Here is a 26,266-nt window from a genome sequence, read left to right on the forward strand (position 1 = left end):
ACTCCCGACCTCCCTCCGCCACCGTTGGTCTATGATATCTAGTCCATGGTCCTTGATGTGACTCGTTGGTGGTGTTAGTAGGTGCTACTGATCATCTTTAGGGATGGGCACAAACATTATAGTTTTTAGTATTCGTGATTTGCTTTAAAGATATATAATTTTCTGATTTCTTTTCTTTCTAAATATGGATTGAATATTCGGTTATCTGAATATCCAAAAAAATTTTACAGATATTTACAGATATTTATGAATATTTTATGGATATCTCATTCAATTTGTTACAGACAAGTAAATCTAGAAAAGCTATACAAATTTGTTTTCAAAAATATATTTTACATAATATAAAATAAAAAATGAAACTAGTGAAACTGTTTGTTCCATAATTATTTTTTACGAAATTGAAAATTTTAGAAAATTGTAGTTTTATAAAGATTTAAAAACCCTTTCTTAATTTAATAATTTTATATGTAATTTTATCAATAAAATTCTATGTTAAAATAATAATTTTATATAATTAAACATTTTAAAGTTTTATATTTAATTGTAGATATCTATTAAGTCGGAGCAAAATGGATATCTGACTATCTTTATAATATATGTGATTTGTTTCGTTTTAATGGATATTAATTTTTAGTATTTATTTTTAACCAATTAACGAATCCAATCAAAATTAATAGATAAAATCACAGCCCAAGTTAAGTGTGTGTTTAAAGTTACCGTTTAACTCTTTAAATGATTCAAATAAAATCTCTGAAATCATATAAATGTTAAATGTTTTAGCTACTCCATAGAAATAATTTTTTTATTTGAAGTTTCACCAGAATATTTATGATATGTACTACGAACCTACATAATAACCATGAAACACATAGATGATGCTTTATTTTTTAACATGTCAATTGATTTTGGGTTATTTCTTTTTGCATCCAGTATATTAACTATTAAGATCATTTGCAGCAGTAAATCATTGATCATTAAACCATAGAAAAATTATAAATACATCCCAACTTGATATAAATGTTGTAGCTACTCCATATTAATAATTTGTTATTTATAATTGTGTAAAATTTCAAAGTTTATAAAATACATAGCATTATTAAAAATATAGTAAGTATTAATAATAGAGTATATTTGGAATATTCTATTTTGAGGGAAAAAATGAAAGAAATCATTGGAGATTTTCTCAGTCAGCGATATTATTCTAGAGCCTTAAATACATATCCACTTTTTAAAGTTACTTTAGATTTCAAGATAGTACACTAGTCTCTAGATAGATTTTGTGAAACAGATGATTCCTATTGATACTCACATGTTAAGCAACCATTCATTCAGACACAATTTTATGTTATTTATTCGTGAATATGGTATTTAGGCCCACTCTCGGTTTTACAATATTTGGAATCTAGTGCAAAAAACAGTCCTAAATAATATATAAATTTAATCTCTAAATATTCAATTTGAAAAATAATAATTAAGATATTAGCTAAAAACTAATAAAACTCATCAATTTGTATTTTTTAAAATAGGTCTAGCCATTTCTATATAGTTTTTTTTTTAATTTCTCAATCCTTTTTTCTATGTTGATAACAACAAAAACTCTAAAAATCAAGAAAAAAAATACCATTCATATATTTCTTAAATATGGTTTCAGGACCTAACATATCTCATTATAATCTTCATGTTTGCTTCTGCCTAGGGTGAATCAAATTTTTCACTACTCAAAACTCAAAATTTGAAGTTTTTTACTTTTTTTTTTTTGTCAACAATTTTATTTCATATCCAGCTCAAAGCAGAGTACTTGAAATACAAAGTCTGGGTACAACACCCTTCGCAAAAGCAACAGCTAAACATAATGCTGTGCGTAGATTATAAACACATGATAACAGAATGAAGAGAGGAACAAGGTTTTTGAAGCTCAAGAAACCTGTAATCTCATTCAAGTCCATCCCTAAGCGCAGGGAAGAGAAGGGGACGATTGAGTCCGGAAGAATCTGAAGTCTTGAGAGTCCAGTTGATATTGCTGGTTGAGAGGCTTTGTGAATCATCACCGCTTTGACGACGTGTCCAGAGCCCACACATACTCTACTCAATAAGCGATGGAGGACACGGCCTTGCATCCACATTCCCTTCACCGGGCAAATCTGAAAGTAACCAATTGGGAAAGACCCAGCTACAAGTTCAAAGGCGACCAAACACCTCTTTGAAGAGACTGAGAGCTGTGAGGAGAACCACCATAGCCTAAACACGCCTGAGATAAGTGAAACCATGTCCACAGAGACAGCAGTCCAAATAAAATCCTCACACTGAGGTAACAAAGTAGTATCACAACGAGTAACTTCCTCATATTGAGGTAAAGAGAGCTTCAACCTGAAACTCAAAGGGAGTGTAACATCCTCAAAAAGAGGTACAGAGCTAATCCAGGATAGCATTACCTCTTCATTCCGAATTAAAATGGGGTTCCTATTGAGATAACTAAGATCTACTAGGAGGCAAGGATCGAACAATCGTGACTCACTCCAGCAAATTAAGAACACCATACCTTGCGAGAGCTTGAAGCAAGAGAAGATAGGCCTTGACTGAGAACTGCATAAAGCAGTAGAGAGCTCCACTTCAAAATGCTGCATTGCGGTACTAAGAGCTGCCAACAGAGAGAAAATTACCACCAATATTTCAACCTTCCAAGCCCAGTCCTCGAGACTTTGAAGAGATGAGTAATGAAGGGAAGTGAGCTTGCACTCAGCTATTGATACCAATAATCTTGCAACAGATAAGGAAACCACACACGACTCTTGATGATAAATCGTTGATGCCCTTAAGGCTGACTTTAAAAAAACATGTTCCACACAAAAGGTAATAATTATCGGTTTTGAAATGGGATAATGTCGAAAGGAGGAGAAACTCATGCCAGAGTTGAGAGCTCCGGAGGGAGAAATTTCAGCCAGCGAAAGATGCAGCAGAGCAGGCTGCGTGGATAGCACATCGACGTCTGGGCAGAGAGGCTTGAGCAAGCAAACGGTTGAACAGCAGAGATCCCATGGCATAAGAGATTCGATTTCCTTTTGATTGAGAGGAGCGGTGTAAGACGGCGAGATCTGGCGGAGAAAGGGACAAACCAGCAGGACCGGTGGAGGGTCTGGAGAATTTATCGGGAACACCACGACGAGATCCGGATCTGGTGGTTCAGGCGGCAGGGGAGGAGAACCAAACGGGACAGTTGCAGAGGAACCCATTGGAGGAGAAGAGGGAGAGCTTCGGGATGGTGAGCGAAACGTCATCATCAGCGGAAGAGAGGCTCGTGAATAGGATAGGAGGAGCTGCACCGGAAAGAGACCTTCATTGTGGCGGAGATGCAAGCTGTGCGGCTGCCTTGGACTCCGTGCCTGAGAGAGAAACAGCTAGGGCTATTCCGTTTGTGTGGTTTGAAGTTTTTTACTTTTATTTATACTTTTTATCCTTACAATTACACATCATATTTATGATTCTTAACTATTTTTTGTTTACAGTTTTAATCTTTAAAATTTGTATATCCCATAAATATTTTTTTTTGTATAAATTTAGTTTTACACATAAAATTAAAAACACAACTTTAAAATAAAATTTAAAATATTTTAAAACTAGATTTAAACAAGAACAATATTACAAAATAAAAATTACTAAAAAATCTTTTAAAAAGGTACATGAAGACATAAATTGATCATATGGCAGAAAATGAGGATATTCTATTTCAAAAAAAAAATAGCTCGTAATCTACCGATTAAAAATAAAAAGAGTCATTTCTTAAATGCACTTGATCATTTATGAAACATTATGTAAATAATTTTATGAAATAATAGGTATTTTTTCGTAGTTTAATATTTAATAATGTATTTATATTTATAATTTTATATATTAGTGTAACATTTTATTAATTAATATTGATGTTATATATATGTGCTATTTATTTATAAAATTTCATAAATTTAAATTAATTATGATAAATATAAAGATAATATTATAAAATATAAATAAATTTAAATTTAAATTTAAAACTTTTCTTTTGGAGAAAAACACATTCAAGCTTCAAATATAGAATTTTGAAAACTTCAAAATAAAGAATCTTTCTGGAGATGCTCTTAGGACATTTAATTATTGTAAAATAAACTTTAAAATAAAAAATGGCTAATAAAACTAAAGAATAACTAAAAATCTTATAATTGAAAATAAGCATTTTCTAAAAACATGTTATACGTATTTAATAACGAAGGGAATATATGAGAGATTACAAACCTTTTTTGAAACTTATTATTTTGAAACACGTGCAAAACAAACCAATTCTCTCCTTTTAAGGCTGGCTTTACAACCCACACATGTAAAGTATTTTTTTTCTTTGTTTCAAAAGATCATTGAATCAAAAGCTAATCCATGACCGATATATTCACATTGGACCATGTCGAATACATAAACTTTCAAAGGACCGGTTTCACAATCACTTTGTTCTTCAGCGTTATCTAAATATTTTAAAAATCATTTGTTAATTTCTTATAATTTTTTTTGTAAATCTTGTATAGCTTTTTAATCAATTAAAATACATATTAGTGATTTTTTTTTTGAAAAGGAGAACGTTATATTTACATACTCCAATCCAGAAACGGTTACTGGCCCTTTTTGTCCGAAACATGAAACTGTATGTGAAGATTGTAACTTCATTCATCTTCTGAAACTGCCAGAAAAAAGTATACATTTCTTTACGTATTGATGAACATGATTGCTGTGAAATCATCAATCAAACGAGTGATTAGTGAATGAACTGCCGAAAAATCCTCATCGACTTTGTATTAAGCAAAAAATGGGCAACACTATAGGAACCGACATCGGTGGTTTTATTGGCAACGTATTCACAGCACCCTTCAAAGCCACACTTGGAAGATCCTGTCTGTAAGACTTTTTTTTTTCTTACGAACCGACATCGGTTGTCTGAATTAAGCCCGAAGGGTTCTGATTCGGTTGATGATTTTTCATTTTTATTACCAATTACAGAAATGTATGCTCAGGGCCATGGGATCTTTCATGTTTCATAGAACACTTCTGTCTTCCTGATATTGCCAAGCTCGTCCTGATCTCAGGCCTCTGTGTCATTAGTATAACATTTCTCCTTCTTCTATATTTTTAGTAACTACTATAGATTGCCTGTTAACCTGAATAAAACATTCGTTTTGGCCTATAAATTTTAAAGAACTAATTATGTATATGTCCGAAATTGTAGAATTTTTTTATTATTAAGATTCACATTAAAATGTTTATGGCTTCGGAAATCTCAGGACCAGTCTTTGGATATCAGTTGGACTTTCCTTTTTTGATGAAGCTATGTTTGTTATTTGTTGCAGTTTTGATGTTCGTCACCCTCTTGTTCAAGCTTGGAATCTGCCAATGTGTTGTTAAAAGCATATGCAAAATGTCTTGCGCTGCTTGTGCAATGTACTGGTTCGCTATTGGAGAGATGATTCGTTGCTTGTGGCACAGTTTGACGAACACTAAACGTGTCTACCGCAGAAAACGTCTCCGTGACATCGAAGCCGCGAGTTACAGTTATCCAAGCGATGACGAACCAAGTTCAGAAGACAGCACTAGGCCGAAGCAGAGAAGAAGGAGAAGAACAAGACGAGGAAGCAAACACAATCATAACCGTGGCAGCAACCGTCGCCTTGTAAGGCTAAAGAGTAGACAAATGTCTATAAGAGTGGGAGGCAAATCAAGGAGAGTAAGAAGTGGTAGAAAAATGAAATCTAGTAGAGTGAAAGTTAAGAAGAAGATCCTCAAAGTCAATGATTTGGTTTAAAACCGAACCAAATCGAGAAATCAATTAGTTTATGTAATATCAAGATACTATAGTTATCCACATATTCAATATCATATGTTTTTCTAACCTAATATACAATCAAAGATTTGATTAAAAGGAAGAAAAAGTTTAAAACTCTTATATTGAAACGACATCTGCCTAAAACCTAAACCAAATTTCATTAAAAATAAAAGTTTGCAATATAATTTTTAAAGGTTTTTGTTTCACTTATGTTTTAGACTTAATTCACATGATTTATCTTTTATTGTGTCCCACGTGATGACTGAATGAACATCTCTGTATGCATAGTCTAAGAATTAAATCCTAAACCTATGAGTCAAACCTTTTAACTCTTAACCAGCGTCTTAACCAGCGTCTGTACTTCAACTATTTACCTTATGTTTATGGGTTAAACATGACATAACAAAAATAAAACAAACATGGTTAAACTAAACCACAGCCGAATCGAAAATAAACCAAACCAAACCAAACTAATTATAGTTTAATTAGGTTAAGAAATTTCTAGAACCGAATTAACTAAATCAAACCGTATCCAGACTGAACCGATAAAATAACCGAAGTGTCGAGAGGGATCAGCCGTGTCATTAATCCATAGCTCGAAACCTCGAATGATCAAATATTAATGGGCCTAGCCCAAATTACATGACAAATTCAGCCCATGTGGAGAAATCATCTGCAAAAAACAAGAACCACCCACTAACTAACTAAACGTTATCATACTTCCTCCTCACCGGCCCGGTCACGACGGAGCTCGCTCACTCACTTCTCATCGTCAGTCTCCGGCGAAACGAGTTGAAGTTTCTCCGAGTTGCTTGCTCGGCCGTTACAGTTCAACACTTACTCTTATCGAATTTCAATAGCAGAGGAGGATGTTCATGACACTAGCGGCGGCTAACGCCGTCTCGTTCAACTCAAAGCTTATCTTGTTTCGAATTCGCTGCTCGGATTCTAATCCAAAGCGCGGCTTTGGCTCTAAAAGGGTGTAGATTCTATAAAGTCTTCCTCTTGTGCCTTTGGTGTTTATTGATTCTAATGTATCTAAGTCAAAATGTGAAATTTTGATCACAGGAAGAGAAAGATCCATCCTTACTGCAAAGGTATATATTGTTACACATTTTTTTTTAAAGCATTTAATCGTTTCAGGTTCTGTTATATTTCATGTCGGATTCATTTGCTGCTGCAGGAAATCGTCTTCGAAACAGTCTGTCTCTGCTCCCAGAAGTAAGTATTATGTAGTTAGCTGATGTTGCAGCTACTTCAAACCGACACCTTAGTGTTTATTTGTGGCTCTGTGTTTTTTTTTTTTTAATTTCTCTTAAACGCATTTTATTGTAGAGGCACCTGGTCTGAATTCTCAGTTTGAAGGCAAACCTGGTCGATCTTTCGATATAGACTTTGAGGAACGTCTTGAAACCATTAGAAGGTGTGTGTGTATCTATGTCTTAATGATTATAGCATTCATATATCACCTCTTGCACATTATTAACATTCAGTGTCCTCCCTTTTAATGAATCAGGTCAGCTCTTGAGAAGAAAAAGACTGAAGTAGTTAATGAGTTTGGTCCGATAGACTATGATGCACCAGCTCCAGTCCAGACTGATCAGAAAACAATTGGTCTCGGTACCAAGGTACACACAACTTATATCTTCCAAACCGCTTCAGGCCTTATATACAAAAATCCCGTTGCTATGACAGGTTGGAGTTGGCATAGCTGTTGTTGTCTTTGGTTTAGTTTTTGCTCTTGGAGACTTTCTCCCCACAGGAAGGTGTGTTATCTTTTAGAGGCTTTCTGTTCCAATAACTAGTAAGATACGTTGATGTGATCATTGTTTTAGTAATGGTAACACCGTATGTTTTGAGGATCAGTTAGATTAGTTTCCGTGGTTCACCAAGTCATGTTTAGTGGGTCTCAGTTCTAACAATGTTGTTTATCACTTTTCAGTGATAGTCCAACCGAGAAGACCTCTGTGGTTAAAAATAAAATTTCGGAAGAGGAGAAAGCCACGCTTCAGGTAGTAACAATATGTTGATGCGTTTTGTTCATGATTAAAATGAAGCAAGCGATGCACGTGAACATCTTGAAACTTTTTTTTTATTTTGGCAGCAAAGGCTCAAAGAGTTTGAAACAACTCTCGATGGGGCTCCTAATGATCAAACTGCTCTAGAGGTGAGTAGTGAAGACAATGTGTATGTTTTGCATAAGATTGTTAACAGTAAGCTGAAAACTAGACAGGGCTTCCTCTTCTGAACTATTTGTTACAGTACAAATTTTCTTATAGTTGAGGGGTTGTGCAGGGTGCAGCTGTGACACTGACTAATCTAGGAGAGTATTCACGGGCTGCTACGCTTCTTGAGAAATTGGCTAAGGTTTGTTTCTCCCATGCTTATGTTTGTTGCGTAAGAACATGATGATATGAGACTTAGCTAATAGAAATGTGGGATTCTTGCTCTGTAGGAGAGACCAACTGACCCTGATGTCTTTCGGTTGCTTGGAGAAGTAAATTTTGAACTTAAGAACTATGAAGGCAGTATCGCTGCTTACAAAATTTCTGAAAAGGTAAATATTCTCAATTACCTTTTTTATAGTTTTTCAACTTGCTTTGAGCTAATAGTGATTCAGTAATGCATATTAAAAGTTTAGGATAGTGGGGACATAAGATTTGAACTTATATATAGATGCTGTTACCTGAAATGCTCTAACTTTTTGATCTATGTACCTTAGGTTTCTAAAGGCATTGATCTTGAAGTCACACGAGGCCTCATGAACGCTTATCTAGCTGCTAAGAAACCAGACGAGGTATATCTTGCTTCTACCAGACCTTTTGTCTCAGGAACCTAATAGTAAGTAGTAGTCTTAACTTCTCAGTTGATCCATTTCATGATTCTCAGGCTGTCAAATTTCTTCTGGATACTCGCGAACGACTGAATACAAGGAAAACAAGCACAGCAGACAGTGTTTCCGCTGAAACTGAACCAGATCTAGACCCAATTCAGGCAAGTTAGTTTCTTGGTAATAGACTCTTTAACATATTGGTCTAGTCGTGACCATACCAACTCCTCTGGAACCATTTTTTAAAGACTAATATGTTGCGTATACTACTTCGTGTCATAATGATCTATACTAGGTTCAGTTTTGTGACTTCTACTGATCTTAAACTTTGGGGCCAATATATGCTCAGGTTGAGTTGCTTCTTGGAAAAGCTTACTCAGACTGGGGACATATCAGCGACGCTATAGCTGTTTATGACCGGCTTATCACTGATCATCCTGAAGACTTCCGAGGGTACTTGGCTAAGGTAATTTTCTCGTCCTGCCTGAATACGTCACGCTATACACATGCCCATTAACTCCATGTGAACTGGTGTTGTAGGGAATTTTACTGAAAGAAAATGGAAGCAGAGGAGATGCAGAGAGAATGTTCATCCAGGTGAACTCATTAAACCTTTTTCTTTCCAATACAAGTCCAAATGGTTGAAGGATGAATGACACAAAACTCTGAACTGTTAACTGTGTAGGCACGGTTTTTCGCACCAGACAAAGCCAAGGCCTTTGTGGATAGATATTCGAAGCTGTGATCAGTAGCTGGTTTTGTATATATGTACGCACATGGGCTTGTCTTTTTTTCAACCTAAGTTTATAGCCAGAGTTGTAACAAGAGAATATTCCAAGGTCAATAAGATTCATCTGCGCAGTTTATACAGTTTCCCAGTGGTTGGTTCGATATTAACTTGAGGCATCTGTTTCCCATCTCTTGTGTATGAACCAACCGTACTTATAATCTTTCTACTGTTGGAGTAGCAAGAGCTTCAGCACAGTGTCCACGTAGCTGTTTTGAAGAAAGGTAATTTATACAGGGCAGAGATGGAAAATATACAAAATAATTGGTATGGTATTACGAGCAAGTAAAAAAGTATTCCCAATAGGTTTCAGTACACTTGGACATAACAATAACTTATTGAACTGAGAGAGGTACAACAAATCAAATAGAAGACTCACTTTGGCTGTACCTTATTACCATCCAATGAAAAAAAACAACGAATCAAACATATTATACAGCACAGCCGGGGAGAATCATATGATGCTCACAGAGCTAAACTCGACTGATGGAACAAACCGGATAAATAAATACCGACCACTGTATGATAGTTGTTGGCTCAAAAACACAAGAGAACATGAGATACTCTTTCTCCCATACAACCCCCAAGTCGGAGGGCTTTGTGGTTCTTGACAGCTTACCGAGTTTCATCCTCCAAGGCACGGAATCCAGCACTGAGATCCTCGTACAGTTTCTTGAATTTCGCCACTAGCGCAGCCTCCCCTTCTGCTGGATCTTCGAACTTCTGAGACCTGTTAATTTCCACAGATTCGCAACTTCAGTTTCAGACACATTTCACTTGAGCTATATATAGTGATTGGTTCATGGAGAAAGTGAAGTTTGCTTACACTAAACGGTAGAATAGATCTCCCAAGCGATGCTTGATGAGAGTGTAGGTAATCTTTTGACCGTCCATTCCAGCTGCTCTTTCAACCGCCTGTCGCATCACCAAAAACATTTGAAACCGAGTTAGAATTTATGGGATTTTTTCTGAGTAGCCGGATACTTAATGCCTTCTAGACAAACCAATTCATCGAAACAACCTACTTAAGAAAGCATCTTGTTACCTGATTGGCTAGGTTGTAGAAATGGATAATGTTACGCATCATCCACACAGACTTGTAGAATGGGCAGAACTTGTCATATCTGTCAAAGATACATCCAAAACATTCAAGAGTAAATACCCCCACGAGAGAGATAACTAAAAGCAAAACGAAGGGAGACAACAAATCTTACGGTGTGAACGCGTTTTGAGCAAGGTAGTCTTCCCTCAATAGCTTAGCTGTTTCCAATGTGATTTTGTCACCTTCCGCTAGCGCATCTTTTCCCACAAGCTGCACACAAAGTGTAATGCACATGTCAAATAAGTTCCTTCAGATCAAATTATCTGCTAAGAGGTGATTTGCTCCTATAACTTGAGTCACGTAGATGCCAGGATTATCCCTAAGAGACCAGAATTCATTAGGTTAAGTGACGTACCTGAACAATTTCATTAAGATCATCTTCCCTCTGCAATACCTCTCTGGCCTTTGTCCTGATGTTGATGAAATCTGGATCGAACTTCTCATAGAAAGATTCCAATGCCTGAGAATACCAAGCAGATTTTTATATATACAAGAACTTCGAGGTAGTACACCACGACAGGTTCGAAGATCGGGAATATTTAAGCATACCGTCGAATACTTTGAGTAGGAAATCAGCCAGTTAACAGAAGGAAAATGCTTCCTCTGGGCAAGCTTTTTGTCCAAACCCCAGAAGACCTGCAGATAAAAAAAAACGAAAATGGAAGAGTAAGAACTACAAAGTAGAGAAAAGAATGCTAGTATATACATATCTTAGGCAGATTTAGAACCAAAACACCATCTGGTTTCATCTCGAGTAACACAATGGAAGGTAGGGAAACAGCCATAACTAAATAATCACCTGCACAATACTAAGGGTTGCAGACGTCACAGGATCTGAAAAGTCTCCACCAGGAGGTGAAACAGCACCAACAATTGTGACACTTCCATCACGCTCTGGTCCACCGAGACATTTTACTTTACCAGCACGTTCATAGAAAGATGCTAAACGTGCTGCAAGATAGGCAGGATATCCACTGTCGGCAGGCATTTCAGCCTAGAAAAAAAAGCAAAATAGGAGTCAAGAAACTGAGAAAAGGAGTAGCAGGACAAGACGAAAATCCATAAAGAAAAAGTGAGAAGCAAGAGAGTACCAGCCGCCCTGAAATTTCTCTCAATGCTTCTGCCCAACGGGAAGTTGAGTCTGCCATCATACTAACATTGTAGCCCATGTCTCTAAAATATTCAGCGATAGTGATTCCTGGAGTTCACAATATAAAAAATGAGGGTCGTAATAGAAAGGATTTGTAAAATACTATTAGACCTACAAGCCTGAAAATTACCTGTGTAAATTGAGGCTTCACGAGCTGCCACAGGCATGTTAGAGGTGTTGGCAACCAGTGTAGTACGTTTCATGACAGATTCCTCACGGCCATCAGGTAACGTCATTGTCAATTGTGGGAAGTCCATAAGCACCTAATTTATGACAGATTCCTCACCACCATCAGACCAAATTTCTGATGTGTGTGACCAATATGCATATTCAGAATAAGAAGAGGTATACCTCAGCCATTTCATTTCCTCTCTCTCCGCAACCAACGTAGACAACAGCATCGGAGTTGGAGTACTATGTATATAAGAACAAATTAGTTCTGGAAACTCGGTATAGCCAGGAATTAAAATGTAACAAAACCAAAGTGTCACAGCCTACCTTGGAAAGGGCCTGACTGATAACAGTTTTCCCACAGCCAAAAGCACCAGGAATGGCACAGGTTCCACCGAGAACAGAGGGGAAAAGTGCATCAAGGACACGCTGGCAACAGAAAGAAGAAATCTATTAGCAACAACACGCCTCGAATGACTATGACCACTGTATTAAAATTAATAGAGTAATCACCTGCCCCGTAAGAAGAGGAGTATCGGCAGCAAGTTTGGATGCAACTGGCCTAGGCGTACGTACAGGCCAGCTCTGAAATAATACCAAACAAACAAATTTTATTAAGTGAACCGAATAGCTAAACGTTACGCTTGCAAGTAGGAAGATTGAAGATATGCTCAAACCTGAAGCATGGTGTACGATTTCTTAACCCCCTGGAATTCAAGCTCGAGCACTGTATCCTGGGATATGAAAAAGGCCGTCGAACAGCCATGAGCAGAAAGTCAGTTCTTTTTTTCCAACAGGAAGTGGTTACCAATATATCAAGTCAACCATTGAAGGAAAAAAAAGAATTTTCGAAAGTGTTTATTTATAATTTTTGAGAGAAAGCAAAACTCAAACCTTAAGGGAATATTGACCAGCTGGAGCAATGTAAGTGATCTTTCCCATGGCATCCGGAGGAAGCGCAACACGGTGAGTCATCAAAGTGTTCTCAAAGACGGTCTGCAATTCAAAGTTATGGTTGACTATCAGAAAAAAAAAACTATTTCCAGTGTAACAATGTGAGATATATTCCCTTCCCAAGATTAGAATAAGGAGGAGGCCAATAAACTTACAGCATACAAGTCACCACCAGTTATTGTGTCTCCCTCGACTGTAACCAAGTCAAATTTAGTTAGACATAAAGAAAAAGACCATATGAACACTACCATAGAGAGATATATAACGTAAAAAATATACCAAAGTCATTGGGCTGGAACTCCCAAGGACAATCTTTGTCAAGAGCAGGAACAGACACACCACGAGGGATGTACACATCACCAGATCTTTTCGCAATAGTCTTCAAAGGCCTCTGCGATATTAAAAAAAAAATGAAACCAAAGAATTGTGAGAAGCCACAGTCTGCAGTTTGTAACGTTATAACGAAACAAACAAGTCGTAAACAGAACCTGAATTCCATCGAAGATGTTTCCCAATATTCCTGGTCCAAGCTCCACAGAAAGAGGCTGAAAATTTCAGGCACAAAACCTATATTAGCTGCAGACAAACAAACAACCCAAAAGAAACAAGATAAAGAGCTCACGAACCTTGTGGGTTCGAAGAACAGGATCATTAACAGTCAGTCCAGCTGTTTCCTCGTAAACTGAAGTTGCCAAATATTAGTATAACATTAGATCCAAGTGCTTGAGAGATAAGAAGATGAGCTAGTGAAGTAGATAACAGTAAGAACAAAACCTTGGATGGTGGCGGAATCTCCTTCAAGACGGATGATTTCTCCAATCAGATTATCATGCCCAACACGCACTAACTCATACATAGCAGCACCTGCCATACCATCTGCAACAACGACGGGCCCTGAAACCTGCATCGTCACCAATCACATCACCAAACAAAATGTCAAACCACTGAGAACTATTATATCACATCAGATCAGAAATTCTCATACGAGATATCAAAGGTCTAAACATATGTTCAAAATGATATCACATATCGAACGATACCTTGCGAACGTAACCATACTCGCTCTCCTTCTCATCGTCCTCGAAGGTCGTGAGCTTCCCTCCGTAAAACGCCGGCATTTTCGCAGCTAACACAAAAATTCACCTCCTACAAAACACTCCCGAGATCCGATCAAACTCACCGATCAGTAATGGTCGAATAAACCTCTAATCAAGATCGGCGATCGAGAGAGAGAGATGGAGATACTAACCAAGGAAGAGTAGTGGTCACAAGAAGAGAGAGAGAGGGGAAGCACGTAGTAGATATTGAAGGAGATGATGATCTGATTTCACAAAAATCATGTACCGATCATCTACATGACGGTGCACGTATTCGACTGTGTGACTAGTAACCACGTGGCAGATTGTTTATGGGCTTTCTAATATTTATGTATGGCCCAATAAGTGTGGGTCCGTTAAATAATGTTTCCGTGTTTCTCTTCCTTTCTGTATTTTGTTAAGACACATAATGCTAGAGAATCTCTGTCTGAAAAAATCATAGAAAGAAAAAAATCAGTTTATTTTCCGGGAAAAGAAAAACGAATCTATCTGGGGAAATCTGGGAGTGAATAAAGTTTTGGGAGGAGAGAGATGGGAGAAGTAGGGAAGGCGATGGGGTTGCTGTTAAGCGGGACGCTTGTGTATTACCACTGCGCGTATCGCAACGCGACTATTCTCTCTCTATTCGCCGATGTACTCATCGTTCTCTTGTGCTCACTCGCCATCCTCGGTCTCCTCTTTCGCCAACTCAATGTCTCGTAAGTATCATCTCACCACCAAAAGTTCTGGACTTTATATTATGTTTTGTCGGTATTGGGTTATGTTCTTCGGTCTCTGATTTACTAATTCTATAACTTTTTTTCTTTATCAAAGGGTTCCAGTGGACCCGCTAGAGTGGCAAATATCACAGGACACAGCAAGTAACATCGTTGCGCGCTTAGCTAATACGGTTGGAGCAGCAGAGGCTGTTCTGAGGGTTGCAGCAACAGGACACGACAAGAGGCTTTTTGTCAAGGCAAGTCTGTGTCCTTAGTTTACCAATTTATTACGTGTTGGATGTATCATTTGTATATATCTAAATGTATTAGCATTTACCCATTTAATATATATTATTCTCTTTACCCATTTTACCATTGATTAAGTTAGTCGTTCTGTTTTATACTGAAGATGCTCGTGTGATGCACTTTCTTTTAGGTCGTGATCTGCTTATACTTTTTGTCATCCCTAGGACGACTCATATCAGGGGTAACCGTTGCTTATGCAGGTAAAAGCATCCTGTACAAAATGTCACTTTAATGTAGAAGAGCCTGTTGGTACTTTAATGATATTACATAACAATATCATGTCGGATTGAATAGGAAGTGGTCATGTTCGTTTATTCAAGCTCTTGTGTTTGTTAGACTGTAGATGCATTACCGAAAAAAATAGATACAAAATCTGTCTGAAGGAAATATTAGTAGAAGAAGAGAGACACAATGTTGTATTCAGTTGATAAACACTTCTTACTTGCTTGCTTGCTTGTGTGGTTTTCTGATTAGTTCTTCTACCTTGAAACAGGACTATGCATGTTCTGTCTCTCCATGCTCCTCTGTCAGAACTCTCAACCTCTTGGAAGCTGTGTACTGAAGCTAGCAAACGGCGAGGTTTTAGAACAAGATGCACATTCTGATACATAATGTTGTTTTTTTTTTAGTTTTCTCCTTTCTAATGCTCTCACATGTTGTCCATAGCCTCAAAAAGGGGCAACCCCCTTCTGTACACACCATTCGTATATTAGCTGGTGAAAAATGTAATGAAAATTGAACAGCTTCACGCCAGATCTTTGCAGATCCTGAGACTGTAAATTTGTTATGCTTTTACGGGCTGAGCTACAAGCCTACAACGCATTTTCTTATTGGGATTTCACATTTCAGAACTTGATAGGATCTGATGTCTGTAAAAGGTTTGCATACTATGCTCTAAATAAAAGTGTAAACCATGTCCTGTCTTCACAGCCATGGTTCAAATCTTCTTTGATTCATGGTCTTAAATCTTGAATAGTCTGCAAAGTGTTGATATCTTTCTCAACAGAAATTGTAAAGCTCTTGTAGTTATTCTTTTCCGACAGAACTTATGTCCTATAATACAATGGTCTTATCTATTTCGTTTGTAGTGCAATGAGCTAATTGCAAACTGTTTCTCATCATGTCATGAATACTTGGCAGAATCATCGGAGCTTAGACAAAAGTAGAGAAGATGTTTTGATTCAACGAAACTGACGAGCTCAAGTTGGCAAACGAGTCTTGACCCTACTGGTAATGATATAATATACATCTTCCTGTGCCGAAACTCACATTTTTATCATTATAAGAGGGGAGAACCAGTAAAGTAAAAGCTTTTTATAACTTTGATGTTTGATAGATTTCACCAAACTTAATGTTAATTGGATGAATGTGAGATCTTTTTCACTCTCCAATCCATCATGCACCGCTTGCGTAAAGACGGGTCCATTCTTTAGCTGCGCAGGTAGTTCACAAAGGATGATGTGAGATACCAACACAGGGTAGTAGTACTAGTAACTAGTTCAGTTCAGAGTTCATGGTTTCAAATCTACATTACCTGTCTCCACAGCTTCGGCTTCATTACTCTTCCAATGCTTAGCGATGTTCTCAGACAATGGATCATCAGGGTTTGGTGCACTCAGAAGAGCTTGAATACTGGTTTTAGGACAACAAATCAACAGAATAAGGAACCTACGGTTTGTGGGAGAATGAAACAATATAATGTAAGCAACTCATACTTACCTTAGGAGCACTGTTCTTATTTGTAGAGCAGGGCTCCATTTGTCTTTCAGAATATCAAGACAGATTCTTCCAAGCTGTAGATGCAAATATACAAGTTAAGTGAATATGTATATCGTTTTCGTGACTGGTGAAGGGTAAACAGGAAAAGGAGCTAGATCAGAGACCTTATCAATGTTGGGATGGTATATCTTGGTGAGAAACCTAACCTGCTCCAAATCAAAATCATCAAAAGAGCCCGCGAAGTATACAAGACTGCATCTCTCTACACAACCACATTTCATTCAAAATCTAATGTAGAAGAACTGAATATACACCTACACGAAAAGAGAAATGCTAACCAGATGCAAATATCCCAAACAGACAAACTTACTTACTAACTACAGTCTTATAAATGGCACTACTTATATTCAACTCAGCATCCGATGACTTGAGAAAGTAAATATCCATAACAAGTTTTTTTAAGGAAGCATAGAAACTTCAATACAAGCAACTTGCCTTGGGAGCTGACATAGGGTATTCTTCAGGCAAAAAGAGCTCCAACTTAAAAACTCCTCCTACGAAAATGGAATGACGCAAATGGATTACACTTTCAATAACGAGTACACTTAATTCAAAGGAGATAATCAAAGTGAAAGTTTAATTGATCATCATCATCTATAACGCAGCAGCAGCAGCACAAGGAAACAAATCAAATTCAAATGTGATGCTAATAAAAATCAAGCACAGTTGTACAATTTCCCCAGCTATCTTCTAAACCCAGCAATCTACAAGATTCAAGATAAACATGTTGCAACCTCAAAGCAAGAAACTGAAAAATCAACTCACCAGAAGACACTATTTCGTCACTTCAAGAAGTAAAACATTCCAAGTAGCATGCATTAAAGAAGTACTTAAAACTCTTTGCATAAAAGTTGAAACGCCCCTTAAAAACCAAAGGATGAACATGGTAATTAAACAAATGACCTTCATAAGGTGATTGTGAAGGACCAAGACCATAACGTTGAAGTACCTCATGTTATCCTCAGACGGAGAGGCACTTATACCAGGAGCTACAACAATCAATCAAATTGATGAAACTCTCGTTAAAGATCACATTTTTAACTTACCCTTTACATCAAAACTCAAACTTCCATGGAAGATCGCACTTACCCGGTTCACTGAGCAGACGTTGAGTTTCCTATCACAAGGCAATTTAAAGTAAGAGTTAGAGAGATTTGTCTAAATGAGATAGATTTGGGAAACGAACCTTGATGATTCTTCTGGGTAGATTACTGTTGGCCATTAACACGCGCTGGTGAATTCGAGAGAAGTTCCGCACGATGATGATGATCAACAACACTTAACTACTGGGTGTTGGGCTAGTGTTCTTTAGATAGTTAAAACACCAATACGGACCCAAGCTCGAATATCTTTTGTAGCCACGGAATGCTTTATGTTCTCCCTAAGTTTAAAGTTAACTATAGTGTTGGTGCCGGATTTTTAGATAATGGGTATTAGTGTCGGCTGGAACCACGTACGGATTATGAATCTTTGGGCAAATAGAAACCACGTACGGATTACGGATCAACTTTGAAACTCCTCTTAAAAAAAAAAAATATCGACAACACTTCCTGTTCTGTCCAATGACGTGCTTCGATGATTTCGTTTTATTGTTTCTTGCATATGTACCCGGAACTTTAGTTTTTTTATAGATATATCCCTCTAGTCTTGTTTAATAGAAATCAAGTCCACTTCAAATTACATAATGGTAACAGACCTTCTCGGGTAAGCAACAAAAAATACAGTCCATTAGATATAAAGCCCATGTGTACGATGGCCCGGCCTGTAATAATCAGGCTGAGCAAATAAATAGTCTTTTATTACATTTTTTGTTACTTTTGTTTAATAAATACAAGTTGGCACAAAAATAATCACAAAAAGTTCAGCCGTCAAATAAGACCTTTCTTATGGGGCCCACACACACCTGGCAAGATGCTGGGTATTGAGACACACATGATGAGAGCACCATTATCCCTGTTGCTTATGGGTGTTGCTTAGGTTAATTGTGATTAAAAATAAATGGAAATTACATATTAATAGCGGCAACGTTGCTTAATTAAGGGAAGAAAGCGACGACGCTTATGGGACACGCGTCCACCTTTCACGGTTTCTCTCTCTCTCTTCTCTCTTTCTGTCTCGGCTTGAAAAAAAAAATCAGAGAGTTGCGATTGATCTCTCCGGCTTCGTTCTTCACCTCTCTTCGCGATGAATTAGTCGGCGACGTGTATCGACTCTGCGCCTTCCTTTCGCCTCTCCGCCTCCGCCTCCTTTTCGCCTTTCCGCTTCTCCGCCTCTCTTGCGCCTCTCCTCTCCATCTGTCTTTCACGAGATAACGTCGACGATGAAGCACTGGGCGTCTCTCTCGGTTGATCTTCTCGACGGACCTCGCTCGATGCGTCTCTCCTCAAATCGAAAGGTAAACATCACGGACCTCTCTCGGTGTAGTTCAATCATGTATGCTTTTGATTTTGATTATTCTTGTTCTGTAGCTAAAACTCATTTCTGAGTTAATGTCTAATTAGTATAAGTAAGTGTTCTGTTTTACTTGCTGTCTTTGTTGGAGTTAATGTGTTTCTTAATTTTCATGTAGTTAATGTACTTGTCTCAGCTTGTTCTATGATTGTGGAAGGCTCTGCTTCACGTGGAATTTTTTATACATGTATGATAATGTTTTCTATGATTGTGCAGGCGGAGCTTCACGTGAAGTTAACAGAGACGAGGAGTGGTTGTCTTCTATCACGGCAGGGTCAGTAGTCAGGAGGAGTAGTCATGTTGTTGTCTTCAGTTTTAACTTTTTTTAAAATCCCTAATATAAGCAACTTGCAATGGAGGAGGAAAATTATCAAGTTGCTTAGTTAAGTTGCTTACTAAAAAAAATTCTTAAAAACCAATATTATATAATTAAGCAACCCATAATCAATTGTTGGGATAATGGTGCTCTGAGCCGGTCTGGATCTGTGGATCATAATTAACACCTTCAACTTTCTTTAGATTCTGTATAAAGTGAACAAGTGGCAGATTAATCTTTAGTACAAAGACTCTGCTCCATCGGTTTCGTAATACTTGACCGATTAATCTTTTAAAGATATAATTTTTAAATCACTTAATCAATTATAAAAAACTGTAAAATCTAATTAATTAAAAGTTGCCAAAAATATTAAAATTAACTTCAAAACTTCATGTAAATTAAAATAAAATAAAAATTTAAAACATCATCTATATTAAAATATAGGAAATATTAAAAACAGTATTTTTCTTCTTTTATATATAATGGAGATAGCTCTCATGTATTTGAATTTCCAATTCTATCTATATATATGAGTCAATAAAATGTATCAATCATGTCCAAAGAGAGGATAAAATCGACCACGAACCTCCCTTCCATGTGGTCATAATTGAAAAGGGGTCCTAGTTCAAAAGCGTTATTTATTTCTCTGTGTTCGATCAATACACAGCTCTCTGTGTTCAACCCTTTCGAATTAATTTGACCAAGAGCATGATTGATGCGAGTCTTTTAGGACGAAGTTCTTAGCATAATATAAAATTTCGTAGTTTTTAACTAAAAAAAACTAAAAAATATTTCTTAAATAAAAAATATAAAAAACATTTCTTCATTTTTCTTAAAAACTAAAAAATATTTTTTATATTACGCTAAAAATCACATCATAGAGATTTGCATGAGTAATCATGCTCTAATGTGCATATAACTGCAAGAGATAATAAATTTAACCAGAAAACCAACAAAACTAGAATAATAAATATTGAATGGCTTTGTAAAAGAAAACATACCATATTTTTAGTTGTCATAGAATACAATTGATAAACAAATATCCAGATTCCCTATTGAAGAAAATATGAAGGTTTGTATGAAATAAATAAATATGACTACTTGGGAAATTAAAACAAACTATAAGTCTATACCTAATTACAGTTAATGAGCCTTTTATTTGTTAACTTGTTCTTACTGAATTACAGCTGATAAATCTCGACATCATGCTAAACACCATATCTCGGGTCTTGTTCCTTTAGATCTCGTTCTTAATTGTTGACTGGATTTGGCTAATCGTGCACGAGTTAGCATTGATTTGTTAAAGTATTTACTCTCTTGAATGTATGAAGCAAAAGTGCAAAACCATCAAAGTATTTAATATAGCAAAACAAAGACCAAAAAGTCGTCGAAAATACTATTTTAAACATTTTAAAACTAATAAACATAAAGAGGACTTACTTTGCTTCTATAAATAGAATGATCATTCTATATCCCTAAAACACACCAAGATCCATTAAACACGCGCACATAAAATAAAATGAAATTCTCAAGCACATCAGTTCTCTGCTTAACTCTCTCCTTCTTCTTGATCGGAGCACAAGCCAAAGTACCCGTCGACGAGCAGTTCCGAGTAGTCAACGAAGGAGGCTACACCGACTACAGTCCCATCGAATACAACCCTGACGTGCGTGGCTTCCAGCCTTTCAACGACAACTTCCGTCTCTGTTTCTACAACACAACCCCAAACGCATACACTCTCGCCCTCCGAATCGGCAACAGAGCTCAAGAATCCACTCTCAGGTGGGTCTGGGAAGCTAACAGAGGCTCACCGGTCAAAGAAAACGCGACGTTGACTTTCGGCGAAGACGGAAACCTCGTACTCGCCGAAGCCGATGGTCGCATGGTGTGGCAAACTAACACGGCTAACAAAGGTGCCGTGGGGATCAAGATCTTGGAGAATGGCAATATGGTAATATATGATAAAAACGGAAAGTTTATATGGCAGAGTTTTGATTCTCCGACAGACACTCTTCTTGTCGGTCAATCACTTAAACTCAGTGGTCGGAACAAACTCGTAAGCAGACGGTCTCCATCGGTTAACACAAACGGACCATACAGTCTCGTGATGGAAGCCAAGAAGCTAGTCTTGTACTACACGACAAACAAGACTCCGAAACCTATCGCTTATTACAACTACGAGTTCTTCTCCAAGATCACTCAACTACAGTCCATTACGTTCAAAGCCGTGGAAGATATTTTCGACAGCACTTGGGGTTTGCACATGGAAGGCGTTGACTCTGGTTCTAAATTCAACGTCTCAACGTTCCTCTCGATTCCCAAACACAATGCCACGTTGAGTTTCATTCGCTTAGAATCAGACGGAAACGTTAGAGTTTGGAGTTATAGTACCGCAGCGACTGCGACAGCTTGGGACGTGACCTACACGGCGTTTACTAACGACGACACTGACGGTAACGACGAGTGTAGGATCCCTGAGCATTGTTTGAACTTTGGTTTGTGTAAGAAAGGTCAGTGTAACGCTTGTCCTAGCGACAAAGGGCTTCTTGGATGGGACGAGACTTGTAAGACTCCGAGTCTAGCGAGTTGCGATCCAAAGACATTTCATTATTTCAAGATCGAAGGAGCTGATAGTTTTATGACTAAGTATAACGGTGGTTCCTCGGCAACGGAGAAAGCGTGTGGGGACAAGTGCACGAGGGATTGTAAGTGTTTAGGGTTTTTCTACAACAGGAAGAGTTCAAGGTGTTGGTTGGGTTATGAGCTCAAGACATTGACAAGGACCGGAGATTCTTCGCTTGTTGCTTATGTCAAGGCTCCTAATGCTAACAAGAAGTGAGTTCTTTGAGGTGTGTGAAAGTCATTTGAAATTATTGTGTTGTTCGTTTAATAAGGTCAACCTTGGTTTCTTTATCATTTTATAAATTACATTGTAATAAAGTGAGGTGAATGAAGTTTATGAATCAATTTGAGATATACATGTATATTTGAAATGCTATGTCAGTAACGCACGATCCCACGTGCAAGCAAACATTATTTGGCATGATTTCATTTACAAAGGATAAAAGAATAAATAAAAATTGGAAATGAAAAATATTTATTTAGTAGAGTCTGTAAACCAAGGCATCGGGATAACCAGTTCCAGAAGTATACATTGGCGCAGTTTGTGGAGTTTGACATGGAATCATTCCTGTACCGGTTGAGGTTAAACTTTGACAATGTAGATTATAAGTTTTGTCTTTAAATCTTGCTGATGATGTCAACATGATGAAATATTGGCAATTTGAGCTGCAGTTGATCATCTATAAGTGTGAGACATTGATACACTTGAGCCTGGACTATGTATGCATGTATGGTTTTTAGTAGTTTATCTACTTCATCTCCAGGCTCTCTGCGTTTAGGGATGGTTTGGTTTAAGCTTGATGTGGCTCTAGAAAACCTTATCTCAAGCTCCACAGTTTAACAACCTTAAAAATGAGTTCTTGGAGCTTGTGATCAAGTGGTAAGGGAAAGAGTTTGGGATGGCAACACATTTCATGTTCGATTCATCTGTCATGCGAAACTAAGTCACATTTTATCTGGACATCCTACGACCCTTACTTTCGGTACATTTGAATTTCCGGAAAGATAATCTATCCATGAACTGCACTTCTACTTGAGAATTAGTCTGGGTCCTTCCATTTTTTTTTTTTTGGGCAAACCTTAATTAAAATTATGCAAGGAAGCAGAGTCACTCCATAGAGGAGGCATTACAAAGAGTAGCTAGAGCTGCCTTAGCTAGGTTATCAGCTGTTACATTGTTTAGTCGAGGAATAAAGGAAAACGAGATAGAGGAAAAGGTTCGACTCAACATCGAGATGTCGTAGAGGAGCCCTTTCAAAGCCACCGAAGAATCGCTGGAGTTGATCATGGAGATCAGGCTTTTGCAATCTGAGTAGAGTTCAAGATCACGGTAGCCAGAGTTTGTTGCATCTAAAAGTGCAGATTTTATAGCCAGGGCTTCAGCTGCGATAGCAGAGCCCACGAAACGTCTTGTGAAGAACCATAAGAGGTATCATCCCCCAACATAGATTGGAAGTTCCATCCGAAACCGCCCATACCACTGCTCTCCTGCCAAGCAGCATCTGAGAAGCACTTTATCGTCTGGGTCCTTCCATAAACCCGGAAAACCTTAAGGTTAATAAAAAAAAAAAAAGTCTAAGAGACATTAATGAATTTGACCAAGGTTGCAATAATCTTATTAGTTCAATTAGGAAATTAAACAATCTGATAAGAAAAAATTACCGTACCAATGAGAATATACGAATATTCTCAACATAAACGTTATCCAAATCACAAATAAGCCACTTGCCCCCTGTATTGCACATCACCAATTTGCTTGCTCTGTATCAAGTCAACAATTTGCAACTAGGACTATTCAAACAAATACACCCAACGTTCTAACTTAAGAACCTTATATATACACTCACAAGCTACTTCTTCTGAATATCATCTCAGCTCACTACTATTAAACTCTTAGAAAAACAAAGAGCAATGAAGCTACAATTAGAAATCTTGTTAGCCACGGCACTTGCCATTGCCACTGTTTCAGTGGTTATAGCCCAAGTCCCTCCCGAGAAACAATTCAGAGTCCTCAACGAACCATCCTACGCCCCATACATCACCGAGTACGACGCTGGCTACCGTTTCCTCAGCTCAGAGAACCAGAGCTTCTTCACACTGCCTTTCCAGCTCATGTTCTACAACACCACCCCTAGCGCCTACGTCTTAGCTCTCCGAGTCGGAAGCAGGCGTGACTTGGACTACACACGTTGGATCTGGGACGCAAACCGGAACAACCCCGTCGGGGATAACTCAACTCTCTCACTCGGCCGCGACGGAAACCTCGTGCTGGCTGAGTTAGACGGTCAAATAAAATGGCAGACTAACACAGCCAACAAAGGCGTCACCGGGTTCAAGATCCTCCCCAATGGTAACATGGTGCTACACGACAAAAACGACAAGTTTATTTGGCAGAGCTTCGACTATCCGACCGACACACTTCTTGTCGGCCAGTCGTTAAAACTTAACGGAGTTAACAAACTCGTTAGTCGTACATCCGACGTGGACGGCTCAGATGGACCGTACAGTATGGTGCTCGGTAACAAGGGTTTAACAATGTACGTTAACAAAACCGGACAGCCGTTAGCTTACGGTGGGTGGCCGTCACAGGACTACCGCGGCACCGTCACGTTCACTGTTAGAAGAGAGTTCGATAACTTAACGGAGCCGTCAGCTTACGAGCTCCTCCTAGAACCAGCTCCACAACCGACAACGACGAACCCTGGTAATAACCGCAGGTTACTCCAATCCCGACCCCTAGGAATTCTAAGCAAAGTCAACTACAACTGTACTATATCGTATCTAAGACTTGGATCCGACGGTAGCCTCAAGGCCTTCTCGTACTTTCCTGCGGCTACGTATCTCGAATGGGAAGAGACTTTTGCTTTCTTCTCCAGGAACTTCGTCCGTCCATGTGGCTTGCCGTCGTTTTGCGGCGAGTTTGGGTATTGCAGTCGAGGAATGTGCGTTGGGTGTCCTACACCGAAGGGTTTGTTTGCTTGGAGCGAGAAATGCTCAGCACCTAAAACGACTGAGTTTTGCGGCGGGAGAAACAAGGGTAAAACGGTAAAATATTATAAAATAGTCGGTGTTGAGCATTTTAATGGTCCGTATGTTAACGATGGACAAGGACCAGTTTCTGTAAACGAATGCAAGGCGAAATGCGATCGTGATTGCAAGTGTTTGGGTTACTTTTACAAGGAGAAGGACAAGAAATGTTTGGTCGCTCCTCTTCTTGGTACGCTCATCAAAGACGCTAACACTTCTTCTATTGGTTATATCAAATATTAGGTTGTTCTCAGGGTTGTTTATTCACTAAGACCAACAACGTGAATTTGTAATAATTCACCATTTAATGATGTATCATGTATAATGTTTCTATTTAAACTAAAAGCATTTGGCTATATTATCCATACGTGATACATATTCCATTGATGGTCAGAGTTTTACGTGATTTGTGATTTGGGGTTCTCATGAATTTGAATCCCCTTTCACTTTCTCACTTACTTTTCTATATATATTTTTAATCATGAGAACTATTTTTTAATATTTGCAATGGAAATACTCTTAGAGATTAGCAATAGGGTTGCTCAAACAAATCTATAAAGATATCCTCAAAACCTAATTTTTTATACGTTGTCCAAATTAAATGGCACTAAGCCTATCTATAGTAAACGGCATACATGCATTTCATGAGTTACTTTTATATTATTTGAATATGAAGTACTTGAAAAACAAAACTTAAACTTAGAAAATATCCTAAATTCCAACTGTACCTAATCAAAATACAACTTACACAAGTCACCGTCACTCCCTCTATAGCACCAATTTCTTTGAAAACAAGGCAAGTTGCCAATTAAAAGTTTTTGAAATGTTTTTTTTTCTTTTTTGACATTTCAAATGAAGACAACCAGAGAATAATAGATATAAAAACACACACTCACAAAAATCACTCTTAAGATCATCTTACTACCTCGAGAGACGAAGACATCATGCATTGGGTCTGAGACGCGAACCGCAACAACAAGAAAACACTCCTCTCTCACTCGATTACCGTAAACTCGTACTGGCTGAGTCAGAAAAAAATGTGATCGAGATTGCACGTCTTTGGGCTTCTTCTACGAATAGAAGGAGAAGAAATGTCTGATTGCTCACTTCTCGTCACACACATCAAAAAACATTGTCAAC

The 26,266-nt window shown here is 37.8% G+C and overlaps 6 protein-coding genes and 1 pseudogene across 7 annotated transcripts; 5 read left to right on the forward strand and 2 right to left on the reverse strand.

Moving 5' to 3' along the window:
* Positions 1 to 4,676: 4,676 nt before the first annotated feature.
* LOC103830507 lies at positions 4,677 to 6,817 on the forward strand. The gene is made up of 3 exons (XM_009106312.2): positions 4,677 to 4,914; positions 5,017 to 5,117; positions 5,364 to 6,817. Exons 1-3 carry the CDS (start codon positions 4,826 to 4,828, stop codon positions 5,813 to 5,815), a joined length of 642 nt encoding a protein of 213 aa, XP_009104560.1. The 5' UTR covers positions 4,677 to 4,825; the 3' UTR covers positions 5,816 to 6,817.
* Positions 6,531 to 9,539, forward strand: LOC103830509. Its single transcript, XM_009106313.3, has 15 exons — positions 6,531 to 6,816; positions 6,905 to 6,933; positions 7,020 to 7,057; positions 7,172 to 7,259; positions 7,353 to 7,464; positions 7,532 to 7,602; positions 7,779 to 7,848; positions 7,941 to 8,003; positions 8,132 to 8,203; positions 8,292 to 8,393; positions 8,559 to 8,633; positions 8,726 to 8,830; positions 9,016 to 9,132; positions 9,207 to 9,263; positions 9,352 to 9,539. The coding sequence occupies exons 1-15, from the start codon at positions 6,706 to 6,708 to the stop codon at positions 9,409 to 9,411; spliced, it is 1,170 nt and encodes a 389-aa protein (XP_009104561.1). The 5' UTR covers positions 6,531 to 6,705; the 3' UTR covers positions 9,412 to 9,539.
* A 166-nt stretch (positions 9,540 to 9,705) lies between these two features.
* Positions 9,706 to 14,301, reverse strand: LOC103830510 (V-type proton ATPase catalytic subunit A). Its single transcript, XM_009106314.2, has 21 exons — positions 14,080 to 14,301; positions 13,871 to 13,976; positions 13,605 to 13,731; positions 13,457 to 13,512; positions 13,319 to 13,375; positions 13,110 to 13,221; positions 12,986 to 13,023; positions 12,771 to 12,872; positions 12,554 to 12,610; positions 12,390 to 12,461; positions 12,204 to 12,305; positions 12,057 to 12,119; positions 11,836 to 11,968; positions 11,647 to 11,753; positions 11,355 to 11,549; positions 11,105 to 11,191; positions 10,911 to 11,015; positions 10,668 to 10,765; positions 10,499 to 10,577; positions 10,280 to 10,368; positions 9,706 to 10,183 (listed from the first exon to the last, which is right to left on the reverse strand). Exons 2-21 carry the CDS (start codon positions 13,946 to 13,948, stop codon positions 10,069 to 10,071), a joined length of 1,872 nt encoding a protein of 623 aa, XP_009104562.1. The 5' UTR covers positions 13,949 to 13,976; positions 14,080 to 14,301; the 3' UTR covers positions 9,706 to 10,068.
* A 13-nt stretch (positions 14,302 to 14,314) lies between these two features.
* On the forward strand, positions 14,315 to 15,849 carry LOC103830511 (reticulon-like protein B22). Of its 2 annotated transcripts, none has more exons than XM_033276273.1 (4): positions 14,315 to 14,625; positions 14,741 to 14,881; positions 15,048 to 15,131; positions 15,425 to 15,849. In XM_033276273.1, exons 1-4 carry the CDS (start codon positions 14,459 to 14,461, stop codon positions 15,534 to 15,536), a joined length of 504 nt encoding a protein of 167 aa, XP_033132164.1. In that variant the 5' UTR covers positions 14,315 to 14,458; the 3' UTR covers positions 15,537 to 15,849. The 2 variants fall into 2 exon arrangements, with proteins under 2 accessions (XP_033132164.1, XP_009104563.1); XM_009106315.3 differs by having other exon boundaries at positions 14,318 to 14,625; positions 14,741 to 14,882; positions 15,062 to 15,131.
* Positions 15,850 to 16,094: 245 nt separating this feature from the next.
* On the reverse strand, positions 16,095 to 18,126 carry LOC103830512 (annotated as a pseudogene).
* Positions 18,127 to 20,940: 2,814 nt separating this feature from the next.
* On the forward strand, positions 20,941 to 22,463 carry LOC103830514 (EP1-like glycoprotein 3). The gene has a single exon (XM_009106317.3). The coding sequence runs from the start codon at positions 20,997 to 20,999 to the stop codon at positions 22,314 to 22,316; it is 1,320 nt and encodes a 439-aa protein (XP_009104565.1). The 5' UTR covers positions 20,941 to 20,996; the 3' UTR covers positions 22,317 to 22,463.
* Positions 22,464 to 23,653: 1,190 nt separating this feature from the next.
* Positions 23,654 to 25,513, forward strand: LOC103830515 (EP1-like glycoprotein 1). The gene has a single exon (XM_009106318.3). The coding sequence runs from the start codon at positions 24,011 to 24,013 to the stop codon at positions 25,367 to 25,369; it is 1,359 nt and encodes a 452-aa protein (XP_009104566.1). The 5' UTR covers positions 23,654 to 24,010; the 3' UTR covers positions 25,370 to 25,513.
* The last annotated feature ends 753 nt before the right edge of the window (positions 25,514 to 26,266 follow it).

Source organism: Brassica rapa, chromosome A07 (genome assembly GCF_000309985.2).
Source record: "Brassica rapa cultivar Chiifu-401-42 chromosome A07, CAAS_Brap_v3.01, whole genome shotgun sequence".
Taxonomy (NCBI): Eukaryota; Viridiplantae; Streptophyta; class Magnoliopsida; order Brassicales; family Brassicaceae; genus Brassica; species Brassica rapa.